The sequence below is a fragment of the Bactrocera dorsalis genome, chromosome 1 (assembly GCF_023373825.1).
Source record: "Bactrocera dorsalis isolate Fly_Bdor chromosome 1, ASM2337382v1, whole genome shotgun sequence".
NCBI lineage: Eukaryota > Metazoa > Arthropoda > Insecta > Diptera > Tephritidae > Bactrocera > Bactrocera dorsalis.
The window spans coordinates 9,488,928-9,515,274 of NC_064303.1; the positions used below are offsets into that span (position 1 = coordinate 9,488,928).

General features: G+C 37.1%; 1 protein-coding gene across 1 annotated transcript in view; it reads right to left on the reverse strand.

The window, feature by feature from the left end:
- Window positions 1–26,347, reverse strand: part of LOC105223494 (zinc transporter 2) — a 137,415-nt gene that overhangs the window by 93,562 nt on the left and 17,506 nt on the right. Inside the window, exon 2 of the mRNA XM_049452715.1 lies at window positions 24,819–24,982. Within this exon, the coding sequence (XP_049308672.1) occupies window positions 24,819–24,982 (164 nt within the window). The remainder of the gene's footprint in view (window positions 1–24,818; window positions 24,983–26,347) is intronic.

Sequence of the window (26,347 nt, forward strand, 5' to 3'; positions counted from 1 at the left end):
ATCGGAATCTGAATACCTAAAAGGCATTTACAAATTAGTAAAGTTTTGTCGATACTTTTTAGAATTCAATTTGCTTGGTTAATGTATGTATGTACTCATGGTACGGAGCAAAGCCAGAGCAGACGTCAAAAGTTTTTCCGGAATATATACATTCTGTAGCACCTGTAGACAAACTGAGTACTTGAGGGATATTCTGAGATCAATTCAATTATATCCTTAACCCTCTGGACCAATGCATCGCTGCGCCCACACCTTTTGATGCCTTCTTTGCACTTTTTCGAGGGAGTAATATGTGGACTGAGTGAAGCCGCTGGTGAAGAGGAGCAGTAAACCGTTTCACACGACAGTCGGGCCTAAGTAACCAGACGGACCGGATTTTTTATCCGGTCAAGGATTGTCAACTTGGCAGAATTCGTCTCTAGAACAACAACAACAGGAGCAGTGAGCTTTTCCACTGATGGATCAAAGCTTTGGGGAAAATTAGGAAGGGGGTTTTTTGTCAGAAACGTTGGATTAACTCCAGCTTCAAGCTATCAGTCTAGCGAGGTAGCCGTTACAAAGTACTATTTCCTTCAAAAAGGTCTGCATTCACTCCAATATGGAGTGAAATACTGGCCTTCAGTCTGAATGCGCTCAATAATAGCCAAAAACCCTTTGACCTGCTTTCATTAGCATCAAGCTTTCGTTATTCTTTTTTTTTTTTTGTTTTTATGCCTAGTCACAGCTGAATCGCTAGAAACTTCAAAGCTTATAACTTTACTAGATAAGTTCACCCAATTTTATCATATTGCAATCCAATGTAAGCGGTATTCCGCTTTTGTTGTTCGCTCTAGTATCAGATTGCGATCGAGTCGATATTCCTCGTTCGTTTATCCTCGTTTGTTCTAGTATTAGATCGATGGACTTTTCGTAACCTTAGCAAGTCAACGTCAACTTTTTTGGCTGCGAGTGACTGAGTGGAAAACAAAAGGTGCTTTGAACTATATACATATGTTTCTTCTGGTAAAGCGATAAAGCTCAATTTAACGGGTGATCCATACTGACGGCTCGAAATCACCGGAAGACATTGGAGTAGGCATTGCGGGACCACGTAGCAAACCATCCAATCCAATGGTTTTTTTTGTTTGAGCATCTTTCAAGCAGAAGTTCTTGCTATAAACCAATGTGTAGAAATCAATCTCCAACCCAACTATCGCAACCAGCGTACCGTACTCAACGATAGTCAAGTGGCTCTAAAAGCGATCTCAGCTTATAAAATCAATTCGCTGTTATTGGAGAAGTGTATAGGAAGGCTGAACCGCTTAGCCGGCAATGAGCTGGCCGACGAACTCGCCCTCTCTGCGGCGACTTCCAGAATTATGTGACCAGAACAATACCTTGCGATGGGGTCCCACACCATAAAAGAGTTGCTCCGCACAAACAGCACTGGGAGCAGACAACAGGAATGCGCCGTACCAAATTAGTATTGGGAGTTTACAACCTGGCATGGTTAGAAACAAGATCAAACTCATCCAAGACAAATTTCATCGTCTTGTCCACTCTATACTGGGCACTACAGGATCAAAAAACACTCCATCATGGGCATAATATCTTGCCCAAGCTGCCGGTTTTGCGACATGGAACCGGAAACTCCAGAACAACTGAATCTAGATGCCACAGCAGTTTGTAGAAGCAGGCTCCAGGCCCTTGGATCCAACAACGAGGACAGGGATGAGACCACCTCTACCGTGTCTAGCAAACTTCTGGAGTTTTTTAGAGTACTGGGCCTTTGGGACCACATGTAATATACATATGAGAAGGCAAAATAGACCATTGGTCGCAGTGCAAAACCTCAATTATTTTCTATCTTTCCATCTATCCAACTATATGATCTTGTTTTAATGCCTTTGTTTTAAAAAAATGCGTTTCTCTCTCTATGATTTCATCTGGTGCTTGTCTTCGCTAACTAACAGAACTGCAAAGGAAAAGAATTTGTGTAAAAACTATTTTCAAACTTAAACCTTCTAAATATATTAAACTTGATATGAAATGGTTGATTTGAGAAGCGATTTTGCTCATGCTCATAAGGTTTAAGCCTAAATTACGTGCTTTTTAGATTATAACACGAGGAGTGCACCACGATCTTATGTCTATTGTTCTCTGAAGTTAGAAAACTCTTAATATTAATGAAATTTCTGTGTTGAAGCCTTTTATCTACATAAATCTCTTTAGCAAAATCATAAAACCAGTAATAAGTGGTCAAATACTTTTCATATAATTCCATTAGGTTTTGGTCTTTACTAAGTGAAATACTAAATCCCCTCTAGTTTTCCATTATTAGAGATCAACTACAAGCTTTGTAAACAAGCTGCTTACCCTGTCTACATGTTCGAGTCTTAGCTAAGTGAACTTTAAAATCATCTCACGAACTGGTGCAAGCTCTACACAGTGCCATTTTAATTACATTTAATTCTTAATTATGAAATAATGCCAAGTTTAATGCCACGTATAAAACATTAATTGCAATTCGCATCCATCTTCCATAAAAATTTATTGTTTGACTTGCTGACATTTCTGATTTTTTCAATGAACCCACTTTCATGCAAATCGCATGCAAATCAAAGAGATAAATCAGTAACAATGTTATCCATCAACCCATCAGCGGCAATGTGTTGACAGAAATGTATTTTATTTTATAGCTTTTTTTAAATGTTTTACATTTATTGTTGATTTTTGCATATTTTACTTCTTGCATATTTTTATACCCTAGACAACCTAATATTCTTGCCAGCGGCTTTATATACGCAAATTAGTCTTGCAGTTTTTAAGATATCGTTCAGAAATTGGGCACACCTCCTTTTCTCGTCATGAAGATGATCGCTTGTGTGAAGCAACGAAATTGAACTACTATAGCATATAGCTGCCGTACAAACTGTACGATCGGAATGAAGTGCTTGTATAGAAAACTTTTTCATTTGATGAGATATCTTCACGAAATTTGGCATAAATTATTACATCAAATAGTTATACAATATTTTAAAATATTGTTCAGATCAGACTACTACATGCTATATCTGCCATAGAAACTGGCCGATAATAGTCAAGTGCTTGTAAGGAAAACTTTTTTATTTGACGAGATATCTTCATGAAATTTGGCATGTGTTATTTTTTAACACAATGCCATAATTTCTGAAGAAATTTTTCAGATCGCACTACTATAGCATATAGCTGCCATACAAACTGACCGATAATAGTCAAGTGCTTGTATGAAAAACTTTTTTATTTCAAAAGATTTCATCACGAAATTTTCCAGACATCATTACCTAAGACAATGGTACAATTTGCCAAGAAAATATTCGGATCGGTTGACTATATGATATAGCTGCCATACAAACTGATCGATAAAAATCAAGTTTTTATACGAAAACTTTTTATTTGTGAAGGGTATTGAAGCTTCAGTGCAGCCGATATTAGCATTTTTTATTTTTTTTTTTATTTATTCGTTACTTTTATTTTATTTTGATACAATTTTTTAAATTTTTTGCTCAGCTCTTCGATAATTTCTTTACATTTGTATTCACTCCCTCGCCATACACACCCATTTTCATTTGTGAAAAACTGCCTCAATTGTCAGTTAATTTACTTTTCAATACATTTCAGCGCTCAAAACGAAAAAAAGTGACGAGAAAAAATTTGCTGAAAACCAATATGGAATGCCGTGGAAAAAATTATCTTATTAAAATATTAAAAAGCAATCAAAGCGGCTGATGTCGTCAGCTACCTTTTGTTGTCACAATAAACATGCACAGATTGTATCATCAAACAAACACACAACCACGTACATACAAACATATGAAGATATATGCACTTGTTGATGCAACGCTGATTGACTGCACAACCCGTTAGGGATAAGTGTAGATGGCGGCACCCGTTTGTGCTACGTACATATGTACATACACATTTACTATATGTATGTGTGTCAAAATTACGGATTTATGTTCCACACCCCAGCCATCGGCATTTTTGCACCAAATAGCGCACTGTGAGGTCTAGCTGCTTGTCTGTCCGTCCGTCCGTTTGCCTATCTATCGCTCGTCATGCCTATCTAGCACTCAATCACCCTGTCTACCGATTTAACCGAATGTGGGGCTGCTTAAGTGTTACACTGTTGGTTTATCGGCATGTCAGTGGCTTGTATGTGTCTGTTTGTGTGCGTGTGTGTGTCATTTCATCAATCACTTTGCACACTTTTGCAGCTCATCAATAATTCAATGCGCCGCACAATTGTAACACTCTGTAATAACACAAATAAATAATTAATTAAAATCGTTGTGGCAATTGAGTGCAGTTAACAACAGTGGCACTTCCACCCACACACACACACGCACACGCAACTATGGTATGCGTGTAAATAAACACATTAGCTATGTGTATGTATGTATGTATGTATGTACTATATATTATAACATATCTGGTAAGTAAAGTGTGCGTATTAGTGTGTCAGAAAATATTTTCTTATTGCAGAGTAACCTTCGCTCCTTTTCGCTTTAACAAAGTGGCGATATTGCGTGATTATCATTTCGGGATCCCGAAATATCGAACTTTAAACTAAAACTTTACTTCGGGATCCCGAAATTTAGTTGCGCTTCATTTCAGCAAATTTACCTCGAAAAAAAAACATTTTTTTCATCACTTTAAAAAATTTTCGATATTACATCAGTTTAATTTCGGGATCCCGAAACCTAGTTCCGCTTAATTTCAGAAAATTCAGCTCGATAAAGTAATACTCACTCAAATTAAAACCATATACATATGTACATATGTAGATACGTGCTTAAATAAAAAATGTTGATACGGGTTCCCGAAATTGAATTATTATTTAATTGTTAAAACTCCTTACTAAATTAAATAAAAATAAATTCTGTAAGCATTTTTTAATACAATTTGTAATTTGACCCATGTCAAATTATATATGTATTATCAACCATTTGCGATTTCCGGTTGAAAAACTTGATATTATAATAATATTTTTTGCTGCGGATTTGCCTTAAATATAAACACATTATATAGGCTGAATCCCGAAATTCGGAAATCCCGAAACATATATAATCGCAAAAATTGCGACACAAAAATTATTTTTAGGATACCCATAATAATTTGGCAAAATTAAATAGTAAAAATCATTCCGAAACTTATACCGAAATTTCGGAATCATTAAATTTAAAAACTTTGCACTTCAGGGTAACCTAATTTATAGTTATAGTTAGGCGTTTGCTCATTTTGATAAATAAATTGTTTGATTAATTTCATTCCGAAACTCTACCGACTTTTCGAAATTACTCTTATTACTCTTTAAATAATTGTTTTTACAAAAGTATGATATAAGTACGTATACAGTAGCAATATTTTTAATATACTTTTAAAAACTACGAAAGGAACTCCGAAATTTCGAAAGAGGTAATTTTATCGCGCTTAAACTACCGTGTTCATGATAGGTAATTTTTTTTTACAGAACTATAGTCTAAGTATACAAATAATTCCGAATATGTTTAACAAAACTTAAGAAAAATTTTTTACTGATGCGTCAAGAACCTCTAACATCACAATCACAAAATGGCTGTAGATTAGTGTAATTACAAATATTCAGAAAGTATTTCATACACTCTTAAAAACTTCGGGAATTCCGCAAATTTTAAAAATCAAGCTTTCGGAATTACTACTTTTGGAAATTACGGCAGTTACTCCGAAAATTCGGCAAAAAAAGTTATATTAATCAATGGCAAAGCAGAAAATTATAAAAATCGCGGAAAGTCGATAATCCCGAAAATCCCATAACAGTCCCGAAATTAAATATCCAGCTTTTAAACATTCATAATATTTTCAGACTTACTGCTAGTACAAAAGAACTCAAAAAACTCGCTAATTCCGAAAATCCCGGAACAATCCCGAAAGTAGATATTCCTTCTTTAAATATTCATACTATTTGCAGGCAAATTGCCAGCACGAAGGAGCTCAATAATAGTAAAATATTGCCAAATTATTTAATGTTATAACAATATTGCATTTCACGGGACTGCCATCACTGGCAACGGTTCCGCAGTATGTGCCTTTGTCAGCCACCTTGCATTCCATTGCAAGCATTGGCTTTTGCGCACGTTCCGCTTTGCAAAACCTACAACCGCCATATCAACAGTGCAGCAATGTTAATCGCTGCAGCCTTTGGCAAATAATAAATGGCAACAACAGCAACAAAGAACAACGGTAATATCAACATTATTGTGGGTCGCATCGCGTGCGGTTAAATGCAGCGATTTGAAGTGCAGCCACGGCAAATGCGAATGCTAAATCGCGCACACTAAACGACGTGAATGTAAACAACAGCAAAAGCCACAACAACAACAACAACACCAGCAACGACGACAAAAAGGCAACAATAGCAAATGCTGACATGGTCTTGCTGCTAACACTTCCGTCGCCTGCAAGCGTCCACGACCGTCATGCATGCCACAAGCGCTCCGCTATCCTTCAATGGCAATAAATTGCTACCAACAAAAGCAAAAAAGTGCTACAGCAACAACAATAGCAACAGCACGGCGCAATAATGTAAATTCGTAGTATTGTTGGGGAGGTATTAGTGGCGGCAGCAAAAAGCGCAAATGCGTTCAATCGAAATGCGCCCCTGCACCCGCGCCACATCCACCTCCTTGATGGCATTTGAACTGTCATGCTTTGGCCCCACACGTCCCCGCTGCTTGCTTAGCATTAGCTTTGCTTTGCTTGGTTAATTCAGCGCGTGAAATTGCTGCTCATTTGTTCTGCTTTTTCTGTTTTTATCTCGCATTGTTGTTGTTAGTATTGTTGTAGTCCGATTGTCTATGCGTCACATGTGTTTCCATGTACGTATGTGCGTTTGAGTCGCGTGCTCATGCGTAGGTATGCGTGTTCGCGCGGCAATTATTGTTTGTTTTCTGCTATCGCACTCTACACCGTTATTTACGTCGTTTGCCTTCACCCCTGACGCACTAATGCTGATAAACCGTAGGTTTTTCCAAATAGCGGTATTCGTAATGAATGTATATGTGCACTTGAGCCGCTCAGTATGGAGATTAACATGAAATATGGACGTTCTTGGTAGGTAAGCGCGCTTTTCTTAGAACTCATTGAAGTACTTAGTTTTTAACTAGACTTTTTTTAACTAGTCTGAAACTAGTTTGGGTCTATTCCGAAAACTAGTTTGAGGTTTGTTTAGCGCTAGATATATATTTTCCATACCATGCTGGAGCAGACCTCAGTATAAGTTTGAATTTAGAACGTGTTTGGAACTAGTTCAGAAGTGGTTTAAAACTAACTTGAAACTAGTTCGACTTCATAAATGAATTGTAACTAGTCTACAACTAGTTTAGGACAAGTTTAAGACTAATTTGAAGCTAGTTTGGCTTTGGAATTAGTTTGAATCTTGCCTAAAACTTATTTAGAACTAGTTTAGGGCAAATTTGGCAGTATTAGTCTTTAGAACTAGTTTGAAACCCGTCCAGAACTGATTTGGAACAATTTTAAGACTGATTTGGAGCTATTATGATTTTAGAACTGGTTTGAAACTAGTTTAGAATAAATTAAGATCTAGTTTAGGACTAGTATGTGCCTAGTTTGACTTTAACACCAGTTTGAAACTAGTCTACGAGTAATCCAGAACTAGTTTGAGCCCACTTTGAAACAAGTTCGACGGTATAACTAGTTTGGAAATAGCCTAAGACTTATTTGAAACTAGTTTATGGTTATTTTGGAACCAGTTTGGAACTATATTGCGTGCTAGTAAGTAGCTAGTTTGACTTTAAAACTGGCTTGGAACTAGTCTACGAATAATTAAGAATTAGTTTAAGCCCACCTAGGAGCAAGTTTGATTATATAACTAATTCGGAACTAGTCTAAAACTTATTTGAAACCAATTTATGGTTAATTAAGAACCAGTTTGAATCTAGATAATATGCTATATATTGAAAGCATTGAAGACATCAGAACTATTTCGCAACGAGAACTGAAGATCATCCCGAAATATAGCTTTGAAAAGTGTCTCGAAGATTGGATTGTTCGTTGGAAGAAGTGTATTGCCTCATAAGAGGATATAATAAATTTAGATGATGGATAAGTTGTTTGGCTTTTATTTCAAATTTCCGTGTACTTATTTGACAGATTATATTTAATATCAATCTTCAGTATAACTCATATTCATATTGGATCACAAAAATCAACTTCATTACTCTATTGACTATATAAGCGATATATTTTCATGGATCTCTAGAACCATATTTTTGGTCTAAGTTTTGCGATATATTATATGACTGGTTAACCCATTCGAACAATCCATATTTTTCCAGAAGCACTAACTCGAATTAATCAGTGTCTTAGAACCTTTGGAAGAAACGGCAGTAATTAAGTAATGCGTAGGTCCTATGATGATCAACTTGATTCTAGAAACAATATAATTTCCCAGGAACTTAGGCAAACTGCAAGCCAACGCCAAGCAATGTTCTGTTGTGAAAGGTGAGTTTCTGGAACGTCTGTTCCAAGTGCTATAACATGATCAGATACTTCAGGCGTTTTTAGTCAACGACTCTCCGGTATTTGCCATTATAGCAACAAAAAGTAGTAAATATTAGAACCTAGATAAACTGGAAAGTCAGTTACTGGAATCCCAGTTAATAATATATGTCTGAAATAATATGGATTATCAAAGCACAGCAGCTTATATTTAGAAAATAAAGAACCTGGTCAAGTATTTGGAACCAAATGATGTGGAAATCTAGGTACTGAAGTTCTGCTCATCATATTACCTTTAAGATAAATCGAAATACTTGAACCAAAAACAAATCTCTAAACAGGTCTTTCAAACTCTAAAGTTTTCAGACTATCGTTGAATTTAGGGCAATCTTTAGATGAAACCAGTTCAGCTTTGAAACAAGTTTGTGCTTAGCAACCAGAACAGATTTTGTTCAATTTGAGACAGGGAACTGTTTTTTTTTTTTTAATTTAGTGATGCAATAGGAGCAGCTTAGGTCTTGATTAGATGAATAAATGAGGATTGCACCGCTACATAAGGTATATTGTGCCCTCAGAACGACTCACCTAACCCCAGCATATTGAAAAATTCCAATATACTGTTAGGTGCTATTAAGCCGATGTGATTCTTATATGGAAACATGAATCCAAAGGCCTTTATCTTGCGCCTACAGACTGCTGTGCAGTCAATTGAAAAATGTTCCTGAGTTTCAGTGCTACTGAGCTTCCAATGGCCAGTGCAGACAACGACAAGTAGCCTGAGTGTGTCCCTTAGAAGGTTGATTACATATTTAAACCTTTTAAAGGTTGTAACCACCCATTAGCAACTTGACATGGTGCATGCCTTGGAGTTGATGCCAATACTTCCCCCTTCCCACTCCTTCATCCTGCGGAGTAGCTCCTTTATGGTATGGGGACCAACCGAAATGAAACGTTCAGGCCCTACTATGTTGCTGGCTTAACTTTCCTCTCTGGAGATTGTAAAATTAACATATTCCAACTATGTACATATGTATATACTTTTCTCCAAGAACTTGTCATATTAGACACTCCTAAACAATTTTATTAATACACTCAAGTATCTGTAATCTCTGAGTAGTATTTAGACCCATAAAACAACCGTAATAACTTAGGCAATATACTGTAAAGCTCAGAAATATTGATGGACAATTTGAATATGTAGTTTATAACAACAACGATTTACCTCTCCCTAACCAATAAACTTAAAAACATATAAGATCAGATAGATGATATTCTAAGATTAATTTTCTTGTTAAGATTACGTTTTAAAAAGCAAGCGGATAGTAACACTTTTAAATGCCACTTTTATGGCTATGTCCAAGCTTTATAACCCTGTTTCTTTACCACACTTACTTCACTACTTGCCTTTCCTGCTTCGCTTTGCATACTTTTCGGTTAGCCAGCTTCCTGCCTGCTCTTCTTTCGTGTGACACAAAAGTATTCCCTCCTCATTTATTTGCTAATATTTCTCCGTGTGCGCGTCTGCATAAGTTTCTGAGCGACATTTAATGCTTGCGGTTGCTGTTTCTGATCAAATGGATAATGGATTATTCAATTGTATGGAAAATTGAATTTTTTTTTCGTAGACAAACATCATCAATAGTCATTGATGACTATTTGACAAGCCAACTGAATTGAATTTGATTGCCATAATAAAGTGCTGACACTACACCGGCTACTGTTGCCTGTTGAGTGGTTATTGTTATTTACAAAATGCCACTGCTGTTGACAACTTATTTAGCAACATTTCAATGGAAATGAATTTTTTGCGGTTTTCCAAGAAATTGTAGTGTTGTTAAAACGGTCTTAGCGGTTATTCTCAGACGAAGAAGTATGCTGAGGATTGTAGTGTATGTTTCTGTGTGTGTCAGTGGGTAAAAATGAAGAAAATTTTTGGAAATTGTATAAAATATAATGAGTCCAGAGGGGAGAGTATATATTTTTAAAAAGATCTAGGTATAGCTGTCATACAAACTGATCGGTCAAAACCAAGGGTTTGAATGTAAACCTTTTTTATTTGCCAAAATAACCTTTCAACATTAGGCATTGATAATTGTTCAAAGGAAACTTACAATTTCTTAAAATAAATTCAGATCAGACGACAATAGCATATAGCTTCCATATAAACTTAACGATCAAGTTTAAATTCTTTTATAAAAACCTTTTTTATTTCCGAAGTAGAGATTTTTTTATTTATCATCATAATATGAAATTATTTCATAAATCAGTTGAGAATTCCAAGCGATGTTTGTACCACTCGAACGAAATATTGATATTTCAAACCCTCAGAGCGGGTTTATTGGAATATTTTGTACAAAATGAATTTTTAAAGGACTTCTGTACAAAATTTCGGCCCTGAAATCTCCCAAAAATAACAAGCCCTTTTATATTTTTAAGAAAATAATATCTAGAGATAAATTCAGTGTGTTTCATTTAGTCATAGCAACAAGTGGACCCCTGTAAAATTGAAAAATTTAATATTTCGCTTAACTCCTCCATATCGCACTCTCTTCCGCTTTCTCTTACACTCCCGCACAACAACTTTTTTCTTCCAAACTCTTTCGCCATCTCCGTTTTGGTGGGATTTCTTGCTTGGCTGTCGCTTTTCATTTGATAATTTCCTTTGTTATTATTTATTAAGTTTCGATTTTTCGTTTATTTTTTTGTCATTCAATTACTTCATTCAGTGACAGTGATACTTATTTAAATGACAATCACATGCTGTTTATAGACCAAGAGAAGTGAATGAAGAATGGTGGCAAGTAAAGGCAAATGCAAGCAGTTGATAAGCCATTCGCCTTTGAAAAGTTTTGTGCAGCGAGCTGTAGATTGGCAATGGCTGCCTTAATCGAATTTCCCTGAACTGTCATCAAACACTTAATTGCTTTTACTTTTGCATGTATGTATTTTTTTATTAGTTACTACTGTACATATTTTTAGTTGGGTTTCAAAGTGAGAGACAGTTAGTTTTAAGAGACATTGAATTGTCACTCAGCCATAAAGTGTCACATTTGAAGAGTAGAACATACAAGACGAATAAGGAAAGGTATTTGAACATAAAGAGAAATAGGAAGGAAGCTTTATGTTCGGTCTTATTAAGGGATGAAAGGTTTTAAAACCGAAGCCGACTATATATGCATATAGTTTTATTCCGAAACCCCGAAAAAGAATAAAGTCATTCCAACTTTTTGCGAGTTGCGATGGACTATTCGAGTTATAATAGTATGAGGGTCTCTCAAGTCGACATCTACCATAAAATGCCATGAAGTTTTAGGATGTCTGCAACCCTTCTGGGTTTCAATATAAAGCATCTATACAAACCGCATCACTATTTTTGCGTAGCTTATACCCGGGCCGTCTAGATAGTTTACAGCAGATTTATGAAGTTAAGTTAAATTTAGGTTAGGTTGCTGATATCATGGCTCTCACTTGAACAGATTTGAATATCGGACCGTTGCGATAGCTAAAACCCTTATATAATGATAATAAAGATCGCTCATTGATTCAACAAATTGCTTTGCACCTACATAAATTCTTTGCCTAAGACGATTCGGATATATCTCCTGGTTTTCCGGAAATATAACTACTGAGAAGTTTGAAACTTAGTCTTGCAACCACATACTACATCCATGCCTATTCAACAATTGCAAAAGCTACGATAAGATGACAGAGTAAGCACCTCGCATCTCGCAGTCACACAGGAGCTAATTATGAAAAAAATCTCGCTAAACTCAAGCGAAATCCGTAGGTCGGGAGTAAGAACATAAGAAAACAATGGAGATTAAACTCGTTCGCACTCTGATATAAGCATGGTGATGGTGCCGACTTTTTCAAACCCATCAGCCTTTTGGAGCAATACGTTTACTGTTACCATAATGGCAGGCCACCCTCTTCCAATTTTTTCACCGACCTTCGACCCATCTTGGAAAAAGCTCACTGCGCCTCTTCTTCAGAGACTTCGTTCCGCCCACTTATCCTTTTTCCGGTATGAATCAAACGAAAACCCATGAGGAATAGACTCTGAGTTTTCAGATATTACGTTGAAGGAGTACGGTGTAAAATCTCCATTCGCTTGGGTTTCAGAATAGCTTGATACTGGTAGTGAAAGACATAATCGATCTAGGGTTCAGCATAAATAACTAGTACTAAAGGACACGAAATCAATCAAAGATATACTTTAGCCAACAGGTGATATCATGGGCTCAGTAAGTAACTTAAAAGTACCATAGATCCCTCTAAAAACCAAACCAATGCATTATAGATCCCTCATAAGCGATGATCATTCTTTACGAGCGTTTGAGAAAAAGGACTCCGAAGAAGTTTTGGCCAATTCCGCGTCTGCGAAAACGAGTACCGGAGCCGTTGGAATGAAGAGCTCTTCAGCGATAAGAACAGAGTACAGCACATAAATACACAGTTCGAGCACGGCTTAGTACTTTAAGGGGTTCGCCAGGTTGAAATCCTTCCAATTCAATTTGGGTCATCTCTTTCTTCGTCGGCCGCCAGTTTACACCGAAACAGATACATTTTGAAAGCTAGAGCTGTTTTCTTTCATGCGAGCATCATGTCGTCCGCAATGCCGACGAAAAAAGATTAGCCAAATTCAGTTAAAGTATTCCAACCTGGAGAACCCCTTAGTGACCGTTAAGAGTTCGATAGCCAAAGTTTCAGGTAAGGCGAGTCCTCTACTCGATTTCTTCGTTGGAAGGATTCGAGTGCAGAACTTAATCGGAGACGGCGAATATCGATGGAACGATGGACTATATGAGATATACGAGCACACCGTGCGAAAAAAGACAGCGGCTACTGGCTAGCGCTGTATGTCGTCCGAATCGGACATAATCGCGTAAGCGGTGTCTATACGCAGTAAGAGAAGAAGAGGAAGACTTCATCACTTTTGTGGAGAAGGCTGGCTTCGCTTAGAATTTCCACCGTGCGTAAAGAAGAAACCTGGATGCTGTTAATCTAAGCGCGAGAGGAGTCAATCTTCCAGCAAAGAACTAACGTCGCCCCTGTTATTGTTACGAAAATCCAACCGCACTAAAAGTAAACTAATCTAACTTAAAACAAACAAACCTGGCCAAAACAAGCAAGGTTTGAGTTCAATAATATTTTAATGCTTTATCACTCAATCTAAAATTCTCAATTATTCAATCGCAAAACACAAACAACACGCCGAAAGCTTCAAAGACACCGACGACGTGGCGACGCGACAACATTTCAGGCAATCAATAAAAGCTCCGTCTGCCTAATTGAAAACGCCAATAATAACAACAACAGCGCCGGTAAATACTAAATTGCTAAGAAAAACCTGATTATCACTTTGCCGTCGCTGAAAAGAACAACAACAAAAGCAAGCGTGCTTTAATCGAATAAAAGCAGTGCTCAAGTGACGGATAATCTCAACCTTTTCCATCCAACAAACTTATCTTGTCCACCTCTACTACTACCGCCAGCACTGCGCCAATTTCAATTCCTCAGCGCGCTCGGCGCGCATGCCCGCCTCTCTCACTCTTCACTGTCAGATTTAATTGAAATTTTTAACATTTTTCCTTTTTCGGCTTTTTCGGCATTTTCTGTATTTCCTGCCGCTTCAAACAACTTTATGCCTCAACCTCAACCGAAAGGACATTTTCGCTCTACTTGTTGTCGTTGTTGTTGTTATTTTATCATTGCCGCTGCCAATATTGAACCCAGCGCCTAATTGGCAATTTAAAATGCCTCCTCCAACCGCCCTCTTATGCAGGCGCGCTCTGAGCGCACACTGATGAGCGGCTTGTATTACATGAAATATTCGAAGGACGAAGTGTGTTTTGTTGTTGTCTCGCCTCTTGGTGTTGTGGGGTAAGAAATTGTAGGTGCAATTGTATTTTTCACACGATTTAATTTCTAATATGAATTTTGTAAAATTGATTTGATTTCGAAATTCGTATTTACTCACGTCTAGACGGGGTTAATGTGTTTCATTTGAACAAATTATGTCATTATACAATTTAGTGTAGCACGCTTGTAGGCAACTCGGTTTTTTGGGTGGTATGAAATGCCAAGAGATGTATAGTACGTACCGTAGACAAGCTTCAAGACGTGAGCAATCGAGTTCGGTCACGCTAAGGCACTTTAAATTGTAGTGGTAGCTGACAGAATACTTGTATATATATCAGGGTGATTCAAAAAAACATTTTTTTTTTTCGTTTGGTACTCGGAAAAATAGGTTCCTAGACACCTCTAAGACAGATAAGCGACAAATTTGTGACAATCAAAAAAAGTTTTAACACAAATCATTGAGAAAGCTATTTGTAGATCTTATATCCGATCAATGCTAAATATAATATATTGAAATAAGATATTTTCTCCTAACTAAACCATTATTTCAACAATTTTGCTTAAGACCGAGGCTTCGGATCTTTACTATACCACTATGTTTTTGTCGTAGCGTCAAAAAATTTTCCCCAAATTAACTTTAGGTTGGCTACCGAGTTGAACGTCCTAAGGTGAATATAAACTCAGACCTTACCGGTTATGTAGATCCGCCTGACGTAAGAACGGAATTTGCTCTACACCAACGTGCTCGGAAATCTTCACTCATATCTAAGAAACCTTAATACATACAATATACATATATCTTCTACGAAATCAGGTACTAAATATTAATCCACAAAATATTTCGAATTTCCGTCTTTGAAGATTAAACTTGATCAGCCTTCAAGAAATAAGAACATAGCCAAGACAAGAAAATTTCCTATAGAATTCATACATCATAACAATTTCATACAAGTATTTCCATTTTTTCCTTTCCTTCTGCAAATGGAAGTACACAACTCTCAGAGAAATCTCAGACCATAGTACCTACTATGTTGAAAAAATTTCAGATTTCTTTATTCTTGAATGAGTAAGTGTCAAAAATTGATAATAGTCGAACTCAAAGCTTCCTCCCGAAAAGGTTATATAACCCTAAAAAAATAGTTAATTGTTGTTTCAAGTTCTCTTAGAACCTCTACAACTTTCCAAAGTCCAACACTCCGATTTCACTGTAAACACTTCTGAAACTAACTTACAGATCCTTGCTTTTTCAAATCTTGGTCAAATTTACTTGGTTATTTTACTTTTTATATTATTTTATTTACGGAAGGTCCAGAAAACATCTTATTTCGATGGGATGGATTATGGGAGCAGGGTTGTTACGTGAGTTGGTGTCATGGGGCATGCAAAGAGCTTTCTAAAGTCATGTGGGAACTCATCGCATGCATGACATAAATTTGGTATGTCGTGGTCCATTCTTGTCAAGTAGCAGTTTAATCTACAAAATTAGTGCAAAACGATGTTGCATAAGAGTTGCTCCACTGTAAATGATGTGCTTGTCTGAAGTTTGTTATGTACCCAGTCTGGTCGATAAGGTGTTTAGAGTCGTCATGTATGCTAAGGATATTTTCTTGATGTTCTTAGTAGGCTCCTTTGCTCCGGTTGCGGGTCTCACTACATTTTCAATCGGAGGAATCAAGAGGCGTCCGATTATTTCAATGAGTGAAGTCCTCAGGTGCGATTCCGGACACTATATCATATAGGCGCCATACAAACTGAATGAGCGGTACAAAGTGATAGTATGGTAAACTTTTTCTTTTGAGATATTTTCATCAAATTGGGCATGGGTTATTTTACAAGGCTATGATATAATCTCCAAAAGAATTGTTCAGATCGAGTCACTATACTAACTATAACTAACTATATCGCCGTTATAAAAAGCTTCCGTGTACAGAAAAATAACGGGTGATCCGAGAATAGGTACTTTTTTCAATAGCTTTTTCACACATCTTTCAACTTTATTACGATAATTCAAACTCTGTAAAGAATACATTTCACGCGCTTCTCTCAACTTGTGGTCAACATAAATAGTCTACTGAGCGTATTATTCACAAAACCATCACCCATACCCATCACCGAATAGACCACGTCCAGCATGCAGTGAAGAAGATATAGCAGCCGTGGCTGAAAATCTACACGAATACCGAGGAGAGTTGATTGTTCAAAATAATGCCGGTGAGTAGGTAAGCGTCAATGGTCACCATTTTTGCGCCATGATAACCAACTATTCGGTGCCTGAAATTGAAGCTCGTGATCTCGGCAACATTTGGTTTCAGCAAAATTTGGGCCGGTTGATTGGCCACCAAGATCATTCGACTTTTTTCTGTGAGAATATGTAAAGTCAAAAGTCTATGTGGACAATCCCGCTTCGATTCAGGCCTGACGCATGTCATTGGACAGTTACCAGTCGAAACGCTCGAACGAGTTATCGAAAATTGGACTCAATGGAAAGACTAACTGAGACGTGGCCGCGACCAAAATTTTAAATATATAAGTTTCAAAAAATAACTGCCAAGGAACATTCTTTCGAAAGATAATAAACATTTCATCAAAGTATCAGGAGGACCGCACCATGCTACTTTGCAGAAAATCTCAGTTAAAAATTTTAAAATATTTGGAATTTTCAAAAAACATTTTAGAAAGAAATTTTTGAAAAATCTAGAAAAATAGAAAATTTTATTTTTTTTTTTTAATTTCTAGACTAGAATACTCTCTTAAAGCTTATAAATATTTCCTCTTCGAACTTTGCCACAAAATGTCTGAAATCCGCCACGAAAATCCCTCACAATATTATATAGCCATTAAGCGCCTTAAAACACTTCCGCAAATTTGGCCATTTCATGCTAACCTCCAAAGTATTATTAAATTGTAGAAAGCGATAAAAATCATTTGTGCCATATTATTTATAGCCAAAGCAGCATTGACTCTGGCCACAAGTGCAGACAGCTGAATTTGTTGGTTGGAGATTTCTGAATATATATATATATTAGATATGTATGTGTGTGTGTATGTATATAAGTGTGTATGTATATATGTTTGTATATTTGTACATGAAGACATTGAACCAAAGAAACGCACATAAAAAATATTTGTGGCAATTTTAGCCAAGTAAAAGTAAAAAATCCGCATTTCCAGCCTGCTATAATATCTTATCAGACGTTGCATGCCACAGCATCAATGGACATATGTACAAACGTACAAAGGTACATTTTGTGCTTGCCACACCCATTTCTGGCGCACAACTACCGCATTTCGCAATTTCGCACGCAAACAACTCCGCCCGAAATTCCATTTAACCATAAATTATGAGCATTCCATTGCGATTTATAACCAAAGAAGCAGCATAAACCAACAACAACAATAGCAAGCAGGAACAGCATAAAAACTTGTCTAAAGCGCAACGAAATCGTTCAATATCTACAAGTATTTGCCATAAGTTAGGCTAAAACGCCAGACGCACGTATATGTTGAAGGCTGTGTGTTTGTATGTGTAACGGTAGATGTGTGTGTGTGTATTTTAGAAGCTACGGAGCCGGCTGTTCGGGCTTCCAACGTCGTCAGTTGGTCTGTCTGTGAAGTTTTTGCTACAAAAACACAATTTTTTTTTTTTTGTTTTTTTTTTTTTTTATGCAGAGCAGTTGACCAGTTCCCCAAACGTCGGAAATGAGGGAGTGCCCTGCACCACCAGCAGGCCGTCACATCAATTTTTAAATATGAGAAATTGCAACGCATCGTCTGATACTTCATATTTATGCTGTCGCATAAATTCAGATTAGTTGCCATGCGAGTAGAAGACACATGCTGCAACAATACCAGCAACAACAACAACAATAACAACGACAAAAGCATAATCATCGTACACACCAAATTAAATGACTATATGTAATGGAGAATTCTGCCAATGGACCAGTGGTCAGGCCAACAACATGTGACAGCTAGCCAGGCAGCCAATTCACCGGCGTAATGTGTGTGTAAAGAAATGTGTGTGTAAAGAAATGTGTGTGTGAGAGAAAATGTGTTTGACAGAAAATGTGCATTTGAGAGAAAATATGTTTGAGCGTAAGCTGTATGTGAGAAAATGTGTGTGTTCTTGCTATTAAACGCTCTCGTACGCATTGCTCCCCAACAACCAATGTGGCTACTTGCAAGCAAGCAAGTCCGAAAAGATAAATGGATGGCCACAAATTGCTGCAAAGTGCAAAAATCACAGATTGATGGCATTCAAAATTGAAATTTATATCACTGTCTGATACTCGGTGTCGGTGAATGTCGCTTCTAAAGTGTGGATTATTTGCAAGTGTGCTTGTGGTGCCAATGTAAGTGGGAAGGGTCTATAAAAGTGGCAACCCCGCATGAAAAGTCTTAAACTCATGGACTAGTTGGATTCCAAGTCATAGCAAAGCAATGGAAAGTCGACAAAGTGAACAGAAATGTTCGCTGAGAACGTTTGGGGAGCTTGAAACTCAATACGGCCACATTTTTGAAGTCCAGTTTGGTGATTTCAAATCCAGAAGGCAAATTTTTTAATGTAATGTAGAGTGTAGAGTTGTTTCCACCTCATCTTCTTTCATACAGCGTCTGCAGATGCCATCTGGTAAGATACCTAACCTTACAGCTTGGACGCCAATAAGGCAACGGCCTGTTAAAAACCCCACAACTAGGGGGAGGCTTTCTGAAGGCAAAGAGATCACTAGATCTCTTACAATCGATCTTAAGCGAAAAGGCTTTTAAGATATCGCGAAGCCAGTTTCCGCGAAGCCCAGCTATATTGTAGTAGAACACAAAAGGATACCGGAGCACCAACTCACTCCATTCTACCGATAGCGGTTCTAGGGTGTCCAACCAACTTTGGACGCACTGCTAATGAGTTCAAGGCTAGTATCGCCACTCTGCTATCTGAGTGGCTACAACCTCGGCGCTGAATACACTGCAATAGTCAGGTAGTCTAAAACTATAGCTGATAGAGAGCTCCTGACAGTAAACACCTCCGTCAACCTTCCCCACAAGCTTTTACCCATTCGTAAAGAAGATCACTGCCGTTCTCCTCCAATGGTTTCTTCCCACCCATAACTACCTAGCCGTTGTATAGGCAGAGAAGGAGCCGTCACAATTCAGTTCCATGAGCCAAGTGATCCCGTATGTAGTAAAAGTTTGTGAGGGTATCTTAGTGTTCAGATATGAGTTCTTTTAAGAACCCAGAATCTCTGAGTCTGAGCAACAAATGGATCCGATATTATCTCCAAAGCGTAAAAAGCGTCCAACGATGATTCTAACACCTCTTCATTCGACGATGATGCAGAAGAAGTAAGAGAACGTCCATTTTCGTTTCTTTTGAGATTCCAGATTGGAGGTATTTCGACGACAAAGCAAGAAAATAAAAAACAACGTAAGGCCGCTCGACGTGGGATTCCTTAGCGGTGCAAAAATCGTCGCTTCATTGTGAAAGACAGTGAGGAAGAGGAGGAAGATCGCTCGAAGTTGACAAAGAAAAAAGTGACAATGGAGACTATTCTGAGTCGGTGATGACCTCAGAGGCTTTTGAAAATATCGAAGACGTTGATAGCGCTGATACGACAAGCACATTCGCCTGGCATCCGTCAAAAAGTAAGAACCATTGCAGATGTAGCAGCTCAAACGTTCATTGAAGTTGGATCAGGAATCGATTATGATATTAGCGAAAGTGAATACGAAGACGATGATAATGTTGACGTTGCTGATGGCAAGTGTTCGTACAAACATGAATTCTATTCCAGTATCTCTACAAAGCTCAAATGCAAAGGTAAAGCTGAAGGCAAGACGACAGCATCGGGAAAAAATCAGAAAAAAGTTGAAGATAAGGATATATTTTCGGTTAGTGAATAAAGTACACGATGCACATGTGGTCGCCGTTATGCTTACTAAAAAATATTTGACGGTAAGAGCTCTGACGGTGGCAAAAAACCAGGTGATGAAACGTTGAGAGAAAATAAGTGTTAGGTAAAGATTAAAAATTTTCATTCCGACATTAAAACGGTCTGACCGCGAACAAGAACTCAAATTTCCAGTTGAACTCTTGTACATGTCCTTACCTACCCGAAAACTTGCTTATTACGTGACGTCTGTAGCATTCCTAATAGTAAAAGGTGAAAATGTTGCCTACATTTTGGCTTATATTAGCCAAGACACAAACCTAAAGTAGTTTTTATTTAAGAAATGAAGTATGTAGAATATAAATGCGATAATGTTTATAAAACTAATGATAAAATATTATGAACAACAACTATTTTACATAATAGTAATGAATTTTACAAGGAACAGACTTTTAAAATACTCGTTCCTAACTTAAATATGATCCCTTCAGACGAACTTGAATAGCAAAATAAGGTTTATCATTATAATTCAATAAAGTTCAGCAAAAACCAAAACAAAATATATTTCCGAAATATGTATTCCAAAATATGTCTTTGACACTTTACGGAACACAAAAGGGCGCATAGTTTTCGGCAGTCACAGTAAATTAGCTCTTAAACTTTTGAATAATTGTCCGTAAAAAAAATTGCATCACTCAAAGTCGAACTAGTTCTCATCTGAACAACTACTTTAAAATAATACTGACTTTCCCTTACCTGATAAGTTGCCACCACTTTCTACCGAAACTCTTACTCACGTAACTACCTACATATCCTTGCACATTCTAGGAAACGCTTTCAATCTTCACTGCCACCATCGTGGCACTACCGAATTCGGTGTCCAACTAATGGCCAATAATGATGATGATGACCAGTTACACTTTAGATAACGTGTGAGTGGAAACATTTGGTCCAAGCAAAAACGCTTTTGACTGACCACTTTGCCTTCGAAGCAGCAAATGATAGAATGGCAAAGATTTTGAACTTTTTCTGGCTTTAAAATTTTCGCTAGTTGCTAATGTACGTTGTATCTTTAAGCAACACTGTCAAATGGATGGGATGAAGAGAAAAGTTCTTTTTTTGCCAAACTCGTCTTGTAATTGAGCAGAAAAGTTGTTGCCCTATTGCAAAACACTTTTCTCTTTCAAGAGGTAATTGCAAACCACTAACGCGAAGAAAAAGCCTCCAGCGGGGAAAAGTTCAAAAATGCAGTGTTTCTTTTTTGAGATAGTACTTCACTGCACTAAAGGCGTCACAAAGATCAGAGGAAAAGATTAAGCTCAAAGTCGATATACCGAGCTACACAAAATTGAATTCGACAAAGATTATTGCTCATGGTACCGCCACAATATCCGAGCAAATTGCTCAGATCTGTCTACAATGGCATAAACTGCCGTGAAAACGGACCTATCAAAATCAATATCAATGATGCCGGTGAGAACATAACCGTCAATGGCGACCATTATCGCCCCATGATAACCGACTTCAGCTTTTTGGGCAGGTCGATTGGCCACCAAGGTGATGATTTTGTGATATCACAACATTAGACTATTTCCTGTGAGATATGTTAAGTCTAAAGTCAAGCTTTGATGGAAAACACCACGTATATCATTAGCTTACCAGTCTTACCAGTCGAAATGCTCGAACCAGTCATCGAAAATTGGACTCAACAAATGGACCCTCTGAGACATACCCGCGGCCAATATTTGAAAGAGATAATAAATGCCAAAAAATGTTCTTTCGGACGATAATAAATATTTCCCATTCTCTAGCTGTGTAGGTAACCTCGAAATGAATCACCCTTTATATAATGGAAGGTAGTCCTAACAAATAGATGAGCCGCTGGTTTTGCTAGGTTCCAATGGTATCCCCAGTCAAGGCTACGCAAGTGTCGTTGGAAAGAGTCTATCATTGACACTTTTTCTTAGAGACGACATTACCAAGAGAATTTACTTTGAAAAGAAATTCGAAGTCTCACTAGGCAGTAAAAGTTAATTGGGGGATTCTATCGTCGAGGAGTATCTCCGTAGGAGCACAATGCAATGATTTACATACGGCTCAAAAACGGCAGATGGAATTGTGCGGGTATAATGGAACCTTTGGCTAGTTATGGCTTTAACCGCGTAAGAAGAAGAAGATGATCTCGTACAAAGCTTTCACTGCCCATGTGGGCAAGCTTTCAAGTATTTTGAGAGCTGAGATTTATAACAGAATTGTGCAGAAATTATTTTAGAGAAAAACTATCAACGGGAACGGGTACAGGCAATCTCGTCCGTTAAAACCAAGTCAACAATATTATTATTGTTGTTGTTATAACAGGTACCTAATCCCCGATAGGATGGTAAGTATTAAATAAATTGTCATCGAGGTCATCCAACGTTGGCCCAGGAAACATGCTGTTTCGGCGGGGTCGGACCATAGAGAAAAAGGTGTCAGATGTGTGCGGTTTGCAGGGTGTGTGAAGATGTGGTTAATGTCATGCGGGGACTCGTTGCACGCTGGATATATGAGATCGATTCTGGTTAGGTAGGTGTTTAAGTAGGTACTACGGTTTCTTAAACGAAGCTGCGCAAGGGTCACTAGCCATTCGCCAACTCGAACTCTCGTTTTCAATGGGTGGTGGGTTAACTCCATTATGCCATTAACTACGCCATTCGCTGAGAGAGAGTCGGTGAAGGTGTTAATGGCTCCACTGGGAATGGTGGTCTGTGTATGTCTGAAGTTTGTTGCGTCCGAAGTCTTATCAGCATATTGTTTTACGTCGTCGATGTAGTTGAGGAAGAACTCCTAGGAGGCGGTTTCGATCCAAGCAGGTGACTGCTGGAATGATTTTTATGAAAGCACCTCATATAAAACTCCAAACTTCAATGTGGCTAGCTAACAATAGCAAATAAATATTTCATACACTAAATATTGTTCTCAAATAACCTCAACTGCATTACCCAAACTAGTTTAATTGTAATGAGACCATGTAAGGGTAATATCACAAAGTTATATTTGTTATGATTTGTTATTTTGTATTACTCGTAACCTAACTGCAGCTTAAAAGAACCCATACGAATACAAATGAGATATAGACAGACGCACCTACAAACATAGAAGCATACACACATCACACATACATATCCACAACAAAAAAGGATCCTGAAGTCAGAGAAAAATTTAATTTCTTACGTGACTAACTACCGAAACACAAACTGAGGTGAATTTCACCTCCAACCTCACACACACACACAGCCACGAACACACTTTGTTAGCGCACTTTTAGGCGCTTAATGGCCTTTATGGCGCCGTAGTTGATTCAGCCATTTCAAAATTTCGCTTAAAATGGCGAACGAGCGCAATGTTACCACTCGTTTGTACTAAATGGAAAAACTACAAATAGAAAACACAACAAAACTAGCGCGCAATATGAAGTAGCCGGTTTTATGTTATAAGCTTTCATTTTAATTAAAAACGACTAGTGGATTTACGGCTCTATTTGGCTTTATTTCATTCAGAACGCGCTATTTTTTGCAAACGTTTTTAATCCACAACAACAACAGCAGTGACTGTGCAGACGGTGCTGCGAAACTACAAATAGAAGAGGCAACAGCAACAACAACAATGTGGAGCGAGTCGCGGCGGTTGAATGGTAAATTAGTTGAGCAACGCCATCATATTTTCCATTTAAATATATCACGCGCACAAACACACATACATACACACAGACATGCATATGCGCAGACACTGCCCGGTCCGTAAATGGAGAGCGGTTAAACTTTTTCAAAGCAACAACAATGGCAGCAAATCAAATTTCAAACAAAAAAATGAATAAAAAAATTGCAAAAAAAAAAATCAAATTTCAAAACAAAAAATCCAAAAACAAAAAATAAAAATCAAATTTGAAAAAAGAAAATAAAAAAAAAATTAAAAAAAAGACTAAACTCTCAAATAAAATAAAAGCTTGTGAAAATATTGCACGCGCCAACCGAAATTGCTAGGATTTACGGATCGGCAGCCGTGTCACTGCTGCGTCGGACCATATTTTTGCAGCCGTTGAAAAAAAAATCACGAAAAACAACAACAACTAACACGTTATTTCATCCTTTCAACGAGTTCAGTCCACTGACAGTTGGCAACGCATTCGTTTTCATTGTTGTTATTGTTGTTTTGCAACAACGCTGCGCTCGATGGCAAACACGGCCATCAGAAATATTAAGTCAAACGGATTAAGAAAGTAATAGGTTAGTAAAATGCGCAATCGCTTCGAACAACTCACTGCCGCATTTGACCGCTGCTTGTTTTTGCTTTTGTTGCCTGTTGCCTCAATTGCCATTCAGAAAGATTTATTTTCGACTACAAACGGAAATTTGTTTTGCAAAACGCCTGACTAGCAATTCTAGCTGTGCCGTGGGGACTTAAAAAAGCAACAACAATTTTATTTTTTAACCCGTACTCGCTTTTAGAGGTTTTGGAGGTTAAGCTTTCCATTTTCAAACCAAAAAAATATAAAAAAAATTGTTTTCTACTCACATTCAATGTGTTCACGTCCATGCAACACATACATCATGGACGGTGTACGATCTGCATTATTATTGATAGCTCTGGCTGTGGTGGGCGTGTTGCTGCTGCCAGTCGGTGTGCTGGCAGCTGTATCGGCGGCGCCATACCGTGATGACGTTTTCGGTTTGAAGTCGCTGAAAGATTACGAATGAGATTATAAGCAATAAATTAGTAACTATTGACCGGTATTTAAGTAATGTAATGGAAGTAATTATATTTGTATTGGCTAAGTAATGGTAATGTAATGTTATTAAGAGTACTGTAATTAATTTTTTTTTAATTATTATTATACGCTATCTAAATATTTATATCAACAGTGTAATGCATAGTAATGATATTGTAATGTAATTAAGTACAAAGTAATTCAAAATTTTTCGAATATAATGCAGTATAATACCATACTTTACTTTTACCGCCAAGTAATGCATGATAAGTACATAACATTATGCAAAGTAATTGTAATGGTAATTTATTTAATTAAGGGAATTGTAATTAGTACTTTAAATACTGGTATGTATTTCAATTAAATAATTAAATTACCAATGTTACGAATAATTATAATAATGTGACCAGTTTAATGCATAGTAATGGTAATGTAATGTAATTAAGTACAAAGTAATTAAAAAAATTTCGAATATAATGCAGTTTAATACTATACCTTACTTTTACCGCCAAGTAATGCATGATAATGTTATATACTTGCAAAGTAATTGTAATGGTAATTTCATTTAATTAAGGGAATTGTAATTAGTACTTTAATTACTAGTATGTACTTCAATTAAATAATTAAATTACCAATGTTACGAATAGTTATAATAATGTGACCAATGTAATGCATAGTAATGGTAATGTAATGTAATTGTGTAAAAAGTAATTAAAAATTTGTTGCATGTAATGCAGTTTAATACTATACCATAATTATATCGCTATGTAATGAATAGTAATGCGATATATTTGCAAAGTAATGGTAATAGTAATCTAATGTAATTAGGGTATTGTAATTATTATTTTAGTGCATTCTATTTGTTTCAAATTAATACATAAATCAGCAAAGGTATGAATAGCAATGATAATGCCTTAATAGATTTTATTCAGGATACTATTAACCGAATGCAGTACTAAAATTTTAGATCCGGCGACAGAGATCAATCATTAAACGATGGAAAGATGGATCTTGGTTACAAGATTGGATTTCTGATACAAAAAGTTAGTTTTTCTGAATAAAATTGTAATTACAGTGAGTTCTAAGATCCAATTAGGACAATTTCCAATTCGACTTACTAAGTAAAGAGACCACAAAAACCCTCTACTGCAGTTAGAAACACCAACATTCGAAGAAAAAGCACCGCCAACCAACTGACGAAAAAAAATGCGAAGTTAAAAAGCATGATAACAAGGAAAACAATGCAAAGCAAGAAAGAGCGCCTTGAAGTATGCTGTGATTTACTGTGATTGTTGCAACTGGCTTACACAAGGCGATATGCCGATGGAAAAAAACC